The 10,935-nt window shown below is 43.7% G+C and overlaps 1 protein-coding gene across 1 annotated transcript; it reads right to left on the reverse strand.

Annotated features, from left to right (window-relative positions):
• Window positions 1-4,723: 4,723 nt before the first annotated feature.
• Window positions 4,724-5,871, reverse strand: phlda2 (pleckstrin homology-like domain, family A, member 2). The gene is made up of 2 exons (XM_042110346.1): window positions 5,269-5,871; window positions 4,724-5,087 (listed from the first exon to the last, which is right to left on the reverse strand). Exon 1 carries the CDS (start codon window positions 5,715-5,717, stop codon window positions 5,304-5,306), a length of 414 nt encoding a protein of 137 aa, XP_041966280.1. The 5' UTR covers window positions 5,718-5,871; the 3' UTR covers window positions 4,724-5,087; window positions 5,269-5,303.
• Between the last annotated feature and the right edge of the window lie 5,064 nt (window positions 5,872-10,935).

Raw genomic sequence — 10,935 nt, forward strand, 5'->3', positions numbered from 1 at the left:
ACCTGTTTGTGTTTGACAAACTTACATTTCCTGCTGACGCCAAGACAGATCCTGCATGGCTTCAATCCAGTGTGCAGGATTGATTAGGGGATTTCCGTGCATGCACTCATGCCCGGAAATGAGCCAGCAGGAGAAAAAGGCTGATTCAAAATCCGTATGGCCCCGGTCATTTACAGGGACACAGATACTGACCCCTGCATACTGCAGAGCAGCTCAGAGCCGAGCTGGTGCAACGATTTGAGACCTCAGCTATACTCTGAAGTCCGAAGAGGGGACTTTCCAACCTGCCCATGTCATACATACAGTAATGATTCAATCAGACCAGACGCATGTGGAATCCATTAACATATTTTATTTGAATGGCAATAGATGATTAAAATTGGCTCAGTAGAAATCTGGCATTGATTCATAAAGCATAGCCCACACACAAAGTGGTAAAGGGATTTCTTTAATTTGTTCATTAATGTTATTCATTTGCTCATTTTTCATCAGTCATTATTCAGTCATTTCATTCATTGATCATGCCTTCTTTGTGATTCCTCTAGCAACGTGCAGTGATTAACTTGGCTGACTTGGCCATACTGGGATTCAGAGTTCTCTTCTTTCAAAGATATTCTGAGAATTAAGAAATCAATGTGTTAGTAATTCACATTGCCAGCAAGATAACTGGAAGTGAAGCCAACTGCACTGTTGGTGTTTCTGGCGAGTGAAACTGGCTATTTTATTATTTATTTCAACGCGACATAATAAAATTGTGTTACACGTCTCAAATGCATTTATCCCGACCTGCGGAGCGGGGATGCTGGAGTGTGAGAAAGAGGCCGTTAAATCGTGTGAAATCCTCCGTCTCCTGTCGCACTCCCACTCTGTCTGCAATGCGGCCCACCCCTGCGGATTGCTGGGAGGCGGTGGGGGCAGCGGCGTCTCAAAGGCCCCCAGCTGACATCTCCTTCAATCACCACACACTCCTCAAGACACGGTTTACTGTCGCTCGGTCTCTCTCTCTCTCCCTCTCTCCCTCTCTTTCTGTCTCTGTCTCAGTCCCTCTCTCTCTCTCTCTCTCTCATTCTGTCTCTGTCTCAGTCCCCCCCCCTCTCTCTCTCTCTCCCTCTCTCTCTCTCTGTCTAAGTCCCTCTCTCTCTCTCTCTCTCTCTCTCTCTCTCATTTGTCTGAGTGTCCTCCAGACAGCTGAGGAAAATGGATCCACAGTTTTTCACTCCTCACGTTCAGATCTGCAAGTGTAGGCGCGTGCATCTCAGCTATGCCTTGGGAAGTGCCACATGCTCCAGATTCCCCCTCAAATGGATCTAAACTGGTGGTAATGGTATACCGGGCACAGGACGTGGCGCTTTCTCTGGCACATAGACACACAAGTGAAATCCACACTAGGGGCATCAATGCTTCCGATTGCAGACAGTCAAAGCATAACAGTGCAGCGAGACACATGATTTGATGAGGAACAGATTGTGACTTGAGACATGTGGCCGTAAATATGCACACTAGTTGAGACCCAGGACAAGTGCGGGGACATATCAACCCTCTGCTCTGGCAGAAGAGGACAGGGTGTGGTGGTGGTAGTGGATGGAGATGGGGTGGGGTGGGGTGGGGGGGTTGCATTGGTTCTTTTCAAGGTTTCATCCAGTTTGGGTTTCTTTACCGCAATGCTTGTTGTGAATTTTAAGACAAAGCTGAATTTTATAGAATTTGATTAAGTTCAATTTAATAGAATCCAATTCAGTCCAATATTTGGCGAGAGGGTGTTGTCAAGGCACAGTCATAATGTAAAAGGTGTATGTTCAAACCTTTTAAGGTAACTTCTTGTGAATTTCTGTAAGTGCATCAAAGGCCTTGACAGGCATCTGTTTACCTATTCCCCAAGAAAAACTTCCTCAAACGCCACTGAAGCCTGAGGTCACCTGATTTACTCAGGTATTATACCTCTGTCAGCATGTCAGTCGCAAACGATGACAGGAATGTGTTCAGGTATGCATTCACCCTAACGCGTGGGCTAAGTCCCGACATTAAAACACATTCCCGTAAGTGAACGTCAGCAACATCCTAAACCAGTCAGTTTACAAACAATCTGACAATGAGATAAATAATCCACCCCATCATCCAGTAATGGTCATTTTGGTGGTCCTAAACACAGCTGGTAGGAGCATTGTAATTAAAATGTCATATTGCAAGTGTATAATTTTACCCCGGTCTAGCCTAAAGGAGCATGTATCAGAGGGAGGTCTGCGTCGCGGATGTTGCCCGGAAGTGGGGTGTCTGTGGATATCCAACTTACAGATGCATGTATGAGTCATGGCTTCTGTTAACGGGCATATCCAGCAGCCAGGAGGAAAGGAGAGACAAACTACAAATTGCGGTGTAATATGTATACCCAGATCCTTTACAGAATAATGGATTCATTCTGAATTTAATGATCTTACTAAGATGGACCAAAGACTAATCAAAGGGTCCAACCTTTGGAAAATCATACAACTTTATTGTGCATTCCAGGTAATGTCAATCAAACTGCAGTTTGGTTGTTTTGATTAAAAATCCACCAAAACAACCCAACATTGATATTGCTTGAAATTCACAATTTAAAAAATAATTTATGAAATGATTCAAATGGAGCTTGTCTGTTTTTGCAAATGAAATCCTAGTTTACTTTTTGGCTTCACCCACGCTTTTCCCTACCCCACCCACGCCCTCACCACACCCTCACCACATCACACCACACCGTTGTGTGTTAGATTGTGTCTTTGTATATTACACCTAACTGGTTATTCAGCAAAGACTCTGACTTGCGGTCATTGTGCTGACTCAAGAGTTGTGGTGGGAGATAAATTGCCGTTCATGAAACAGTGCAAAATGATGTTTCACAAGAGCTAGAGCCCACGCTCCATGGCTTGTGGATGAATGCATGCAGAGTCATTGTAACTGTGAGGGAATCAAAAGTCCTCCACAAAGAGCCCAGGCCTTGACTTCGGGGAAGTGTTCATGGCCACAGATCCTGAGTGTTTCCAGCAGCCCACTGATAGAGGCAACTTGGACTGTTCCGAATATTCAAACAATAGGCACGTTTACATGGACACTTTTAGTCCAATTAGAAACGGAATAACGATTCAACTATTCCGATTAAAAATTCTAAAGCTCTTGAGAGCACCTGATCGGAATAAAGTGTACCTCATGTAAACAGCCGGCACAATTTTTTAAATCGGAATAGTTTAATCGGAATGACAAAACAACTGTCTATGCAAACATGGCTAATGCTTTTTCTTCGCCTCTGAAGACCACAAAGAGGTCTGTCCTGCCATCTTGGTAAACTTGCCTCATTTCAGGGACTTTCCACTTCTATCAATCTATTACAGACTATTGCAGTCTAAAGTTCTCTGAATTTGGCAAGAATTGAGTTGAAAATAATTTCAGAGAGCAGAGAGCAATCTTATTTTAGGTGTGTGTGTGTGTGTGTGTGTTTGTTTGTTTAGCCTGCCATGTACATAACATACACCTACTGTGCATTGCAATATGCAAAAATGAGTCAGGCCACTTTAAGTGCAGCATGCAGCATAACATGAGTACCATTGAGAAGATGCACTTAAAAGCCAAGATATCTGATTGCGGCTCTGAGTTTACAACCTCTCGTAGGCCCCTTGTGACCCTTAAGCTGTTAAGTCTTCCCTACTCACAACTTACCGTCCATAGCGGCATACGCAAAGGGCATCCGGCGGCACAAGTGATTTCGGACAGGGGCAAATTAGCGGGAGCTGTATTTTTAGACGGCATAAAAAACCCTGCTAATGTGGCCCAGATCCGGCAGCTCTTTGATCCACATTGTATTCTGATCCAGCTTCAAAGGCTGGTCTGGGCCCCCGCTCCTCATATGGAGCCACGCAGAGCTGTGCCAAGACTTGACCCCCCGTCCAAGCTCACACACACACACACACACGTCTGCAGAGGTTCAGTAATAAGGCAAAGCCTTATTCGCATTATGTTGGGAGCTGCGGCTCATAAACTGTAAGCTGCAGAAATACTGTCGAATGTGTTTATATTCAATGAAGTGGCCCTGAGCTTTGCAGATTTTTTTTAGCAAGTGTCTGTTCAACATTTTATAGATGTTTGTAGAATCCTAAAATTAGAGAAAACTTTGTTTTACTCCTAATTTGATGTTTTTTAAAATGTGGTTAATCAAGAAACAGGTTTAAAACCATAGTTAGATTTTCCAAAAAGTGAGAGGATGACTGAGGTAAATGAGAAATAAAATGAGGGCTAATTGCAGTCTCTCTCTCTCTCTCTCTCTCCCTCTCTCTCTCTCTCGAACTAATAGGGGATCAGAGCCTTTATTCTGAACCGTGTGTACTCTCTCTGAATCTTATATGTCAACTATCAGGGATCTTCAGTGGGCATTCTGCAGTGAGTGCTTCAGACCGATTCAGGTCCTTGTAGAAAGTCTCTTGAGGAATCAGGCAGCGAAATTGTTTGGTCTGATTTCTGCGACCTTTAGATAGTTAGGCTTTCTACCTTAAAAGAATGCACAAAAATAATTTTAATCTTGGCCATATAAATAATTTATAAAAATGTACTTGCAGTTCAGCCTACAATATGATAATGCAAATCATAAACAGTCACTGCCCTTAATGCTAGTCACTAGGATTGGATAAAGTTACAATATTAGAGAGGACCATGTGACATGACCTAAGGATTGTATGGAAGCTCACCACATAACATGCGATTCATTTTAAATTCACAAATATTTATTTAAATAAATACAAACAATAGTACATGAAAATAATTTAGGCAATGTATGATACACCTTTTTTTAACCAAGGGATTGACACATAAATAAGGCTTTTATATGTGGGGTTCTTAGATACATGGGAAGTGACCCTTGATAAAAGCATTTAAAATACTTAGAAAAGTCCAAAGATTCAGTCTTGACGGTTGCTTGTGACTACCGAAAAAGGTTTTCTTTCATGTCTCCTGTTCAGGACCTCCGGGACATTCGTGGTGTGCGCCCATAACTGGCCGACTTCAGACTGGGTGATGGAGCCTCCGATTGGTCCAGTTTTGCATCATGATCCAGTTCGGTTTTCAAACTATGAGATAAATGGACACATTCATGAGTCTTTTTATATCCAACTGTAAAAACAGTTTTTTCTCACAGAAATTATGTTATTAAAGTTTATCAAAAGAAATATGGTAGCCTAATATAGCCTACAATTATTCACAACATAGGCCTACAGATATATTTGTGCGTACAGGAGTGTTATAACTCACCATGTATAAACGAAGCGAAGTCCGTCGTAAGTTTTTCATGGTGCTCGGCCCATTCGCCTCTCTTGCGGTGATGGGATCGTGTTCTCTGGTTCCTGTCGTGTTTTAAAGTCCTGAATGGCTTTTCTGTTCTGGAAGTCAATCAGTGCCATTGTAATGACGGCATTCCAACAGTTATCCTCGCCAGAGCACCTGAAGTCAATCTCCTTATTATCACTGGTAACTATGGTGAAGTAGAGAAATTTCCCTGTTCTCTCTACACAGTCCACTTTCTTGATGGACTGGAGTTTGATCTCCTTGCCCTTGGTCTTCTGTGTGTCGGCGTAAATGTTGAGGCTGTCTGCGGTCAAAACGCAGGTCTTCCGCTTCCAAAATTGAAGCAGGTTGTCGCTCCTCTTCTCCAGTTCTCCCTCCTTCAGGACCTTGGAGGTCTCCGACGCAGACATTTTCATTGTTTTAGCGGCGTGTACGGCGTTCGTCTCTCTACTCTGGCAATAAATGATGGGGTTGAAAGTCCCAAGTATTCCTAGTAACTTCTTCCGAAGTTCCCGGCAAAGGAGCCTCGTCTGTACTGCGTGATAATCCAGGTCGGCGTTATGAATGAATATCGGGAGCAGTTCAACCTTTATACTAGGCAGGCTGTTGGCCAGCCCTCCTGACGTCATACTAGAGTTTGAACTATCAACAGTTGTTTGAGTAACTCGCGAGTGAAGTGTGTAGGCGGTGGGGCATGAAGAGAGGGAAGGCGTCATATTCCATTTTTGCCCAAAATGCAAATAATAGCTTATATGTAGGCCTCTATGTTCTGTGGGATCCACAGAACGGGAACTACAGAGATAGTTATCACAGTCTTGAGTTAAGCTTTGATAATTTCATATCCTCATGTTGGAACTTGACAGAGGTTTTTCCAGACTTGTCAGTCATTTGCACCATTATGATTATCCTTAGGGATCACAAGGATTGCCTACTCTTCCTCTTCACTGTGTTGCATGGATACAGAATGGAGGGCTTATTGTATTCAGTTGAAGTTCAGTTGATTCTAACCTACTTTGGGAAAGGGTGTGTCGGTATTATATCACTCCTCCATATCATGTAATACTCATCACACAATATCTGAATTTCTCTGATATTTGGGAATACCGAGTTCACTACCAGACGGTGCATGTCAGCTTGTCTAGTTGTCAACCATTTATTCTGAACAATTATTGTGATGGCAAATGAAAAAATTACCAATTTATCACACACACACACACACACACACACACACACGCACGCACGCACGCACGCACGCACACGCACGCACGCACGCGCGCGCACGCACGCACGCACGCACGCACACACACACACACACACACACACACACACACACACACACACACACACACACACACACACACACTGATTCACTCACTCACTCACTGAAATACACATTGTCTAAGCAGCGAGCAAGTAAGAAACACTTCTGTAACAACCTGCACAGTGGCACATTGTGTGGCTACACTGTCTAGGCCTGTGTTGACTTGATGGGAGCATGCTGAACCTGTGCCTAGAGACAGTCCCCTCCCTTTCTCATCTGTGTTCCAGTTACCTGGCAGAATTGAATGTGTGTGTGTGTGTGTGTGTCTGTGTGTGTGTTTGTGTCTGTGTGTGTGAGTGTTTGTGTGTGTGTATATGTGCATGTGTGTGTGTGTCTGTATGTATGTGTGTGTTTGTTTGTGTGTATGTTTGTGTGTGTGTGTGTTTGTGTGTGTGTGTGTGTGTGTGTGTGTGTGTGTGTGTGTGTGTGTGTGTGTGTGTGTGTGCGTGACACCATACATAGGTTAAAAACATGGGTTATTAGACATCAGGGTGTGGTTTAGAGTGGAGGAGGCAGCGATGCTGGGGAGAGTTCCTTGAACCTCGGAACCCAGTGAGGATGAATACTGGCAGGCTCTGTTTGTTCAGTCCTTTATTCTACACACACACACACACACACACACACACACACACACACACACACTGTACAGTCATCCTCTGCTTTTTACAATCCTCCACACCGGCAGTAATGAGGGCAGATCGTGTTCCGGAATCTTGCTCGCGTGGGCGTATTTGGAGAACCTTGTAGCCTTGTTCACTGTGTGCCGAAGACAGTCACAATAAAAGGTCTTGGTTAGATGGGAAAAACAAGGAAAGACGATACATTGTTGACATGCTTAGCCGGATGTGTGACATACAAAGTGTGTGTATATGTGTGTAAGACTAGATGAACTTTAAGTAAGCTTGTTAAAGTTAAAAAGCTTACACAGAACTGCTAATACTTTAATTGCTGTATCTGATAGGTTAAGACAAGACAGCTCGCTTCCAAATAAGTTGCGTATTACCCTATAGCTATGGGATTCAAATCAGCTTCTGTTTCATATATAGCTCACACTGTGGTGTATAAGGATTTATATGTCCATTCTCCAGTCCAGTGATTCAGCAAAATCCAGCAACACAAGAGGCCTTTTCTCCTCCTGTTCTGGTAGGGTCTCACACACAACGGGCTTCTAATATTCCTTCCATTCCATCCAATAGGTCTTCCATTTCTCTCATACTGAGTCTGTCTATGATTCTTCCATTCAGCGACTACATGTCATTTGTAGTGTGGCATATTGATCATTAGAGTTGGAGTAACCTGTGTTCTTCAATGTCTTTCTGACACAAGAAAAAGAAGAAATTGTCAAAAGCAGTTATTATGGGGGCAGACAGTGGACATGAAATGGAGGCAGACACCGCATCATTTTTTTTGCAGCTGTTTCTCACGGGCCCTCTGCTAGGCCTTCTATGCATGTCAACAGCCTGTTAAAGCCATGTCTTCTTCTCCGATTGTTGCAGCCAGCTATATATAGGCTTTAAAAGGCCTTGCTGGAAACACACGTAACACACACACATATACACACACACACACACACACACACGCACACACACACACACACACACACACACACACACACACACTGATCTTGTTTATAGAGACACACACATGTTGCTCTATCAACTTGATGGTATGAGCGATGAGTCTTATGCTTGCTATTTGAAGCATTGTTCTGATAAGCCACAACTGTGGCTGCACTGGCTGGTGCTTCTATACTGTGGGAAAAAGAACACATGGCTGTAGCCTCTAAGGAAGTGACTGGTTATCCACAGAGACAATATGTTTAAATAAGTTCAGAGACACACTTAGAAAATCAGCTTTTGGGTTTACATTAACCGTTAACTAACCTTTATATTTACAGTAACCTGACTTAAATAAGATGTCTCCTCGACAGTTTTGCCACAGTATATTTCCCCTTTTAAGTTTGGCCCAATGTCCATGCCCCCTGAAATTTCAATTCACATTCTTAAACTGGCATAGTAAGATGATTTCACTATAACACCAGATATTATCAACATTCAACACCAGTTACCGGCTAATTTTTTAACCTTTTGGAAGAACTCCTGTTCCAATTAAGGCCTGCCCTTCAGCTGAATTCTTACCACATGAAAGAGAATGTTATTTCGGTACAGTGTCAAGTCCCTCATTGCTTTACAAGCTGAGTTATCTCAAGAATGGCTTTATGGTTGTCACTCTGCAATGACTGGAATGCCAGAATTTCCCTTTTGTTTCTGCTTAGCGCACCTTCCGGAGTTTATAGCCTGTCAAACACACTGTGCCAAGGGTTGGTTGAGGCAAAGTAGGAAGGAAAGGCTCACTCTGCTGAATAAAGTTAAACGTGTATTAGCTCTTGTATGCTGTTAACTGGTCTGGTGGGTAGACTATCCTCTCACAGCTGTCATTTATCATACTGTTTCCTTGTTCTGAATGGGTCTCCTTGTCCTTTATGACATATACTATAAGCTACTGGATGCTAAATGTCCTTCCTTTGTTAAGGATTTGTTTTCTGTCTATATCACTCTATCACTGATTTGAAGCCTATTTTTTTCCTCACTTGTTTTGTTTAGTCTCTCTGAGTAACATATTTCAATAGGTTTTACCAAGACAGGCTTGCTTAGCTTTTATGACTTCCTGTGGGCATGGCAGATGAAAGTCCAACTTTATTTCATTATCAACAGTTGGATGCATGCCCTGTTAATCATGCTTGTTGGCAAACCCAGTTATGATTTCTCATTCATAACCGGATGCAATAATAGTATCTTCTTCATTAATGATTAATAACATTGATATTAACACATGCAGAACAAACCACTCTGGCTGAAAACTGTTTAAGGTTTAGCCAAAAGAGTTAGACAGTTTCGATATATGCGTTCAAGCCACTGAGCATTAAGATAAGGGTTTAGTGTTTTTGGCAATTGAGGAAAACATGTCATAACATTAATAATAACAAATTCAACACAAGCCATTCTCAGGGGCCTTTATCTCCACTGCACACTATCCTCCCCGAGAACTCCAAGGGAATGGCCTCCATATTGGGACTCACATCCTGCTGATGTGGAGTGTTAGAGAACCGCGAGGAGCTGTCCAAGAAGAGGTTCAGTATCTTTTTGACAATCTTTATAATTATGTGAATTATTACACTACTCGTCAGTAAAAGGACGGCCAGAGGCGCTATCACATTTCTGCCACAGGAAGATAGTTATTATATCACCAGAGGCCATTCAGAATGTGAAGAATAGCAGCATACAGGGGCCATCACAGACATTTCTCACACAAGTCCCTAGTGTCCCTCTCTTTCTCTCCCCCGCACCCTTCTGGCTCCAGTCTTTATTTCCATAGGCAGGACATGAAAAGGGCCCATACAAGAGACCCAGATCCCCAGTGGAGCTGAGCCAGGGCAGATGAGCCGTCAGGAGCGCCCGGCGAGAGAGAGAGAGAGAGAGAGTGGGTGAGTGAGGGTGAGTGGGTGAGTGAGGGTGAGGCAGCTGCGGCAGGAAGTAATGGTGGCTCGTCTCTGATGTGCCGGACAGCGGAGGCTCTGTCCATGCCTGGCCAAAGGTGGGGAGGGGGGTGGGTGGTGAGCTGAACCGCGAGTGGTGGTGTTCCGCCCTGCGGATGCGCTCACACTGAACAGTCCCCCCAGCGTTGCTGCCGGTCGGCTCCAGGACTGCCGGTCGGGCCACACAGACAGCAGAGCTCTTGTTGTTGCGGAGGCTTTTTACTAGAACCTGAAACGGATCCAGCGACAAACGCCATCGTGGTGGCCAAAAACCGCCTCCAGCTTCAGTGGCCACGAGTCACACAAGGGTGTGTCTGAGGCTGACACCAAGACTGGACTGGTGTGGGGAAAAGTCTCAGATGTTCCTCCAGAAAGTGTCTATAAAATGGCATGACTTTTTTGTGTGGGCAATACAAAACTGCTGCAGTGACTCAAAGGCCAGACTTTATCTTGGGTTTGGTTGTAGCAGGTTGTTTCAGCACACAATTATTTTATCAAAAAAAAGAAAAATCTGAAGACAGTGTTGGTTTTACACATTTATGCTCAAAGTCGTCACAAAATGGTTATAGTATTCATACTAATCGCACATCCCACACGAAAAAATTCCAGAAAGTCTTTCTGATCTTTCCATTTGGTGGCAAAATGTACACAGCAGCCCCTTGTCACACAGTGCCATCCCTTTAATCCCACTCAGAAGTGTTGGCACATACATCACGCTTTGTTCAAAGATCTGTGGGTGAGCTTGGCTTCCGTGCGTAGCTGTGTAAGTCCTCTATTG

The sequence above is a fragment of the Alosa sapidissima genome, chromosome 11, assembly GCF_018492685.1.
Source record: "Alosa sapidissima isolate fAloSap1 chromosome 11, fAloSap1.pri, whole genome shotgun sequence".
In the NCBI taxonomy this organism is placed as follows: Eukaryota; Metazoa; Chordata; class Actinopteri; order Clupeiformes; family Clupeidae; genus Alosa; species Alosa sapidissima.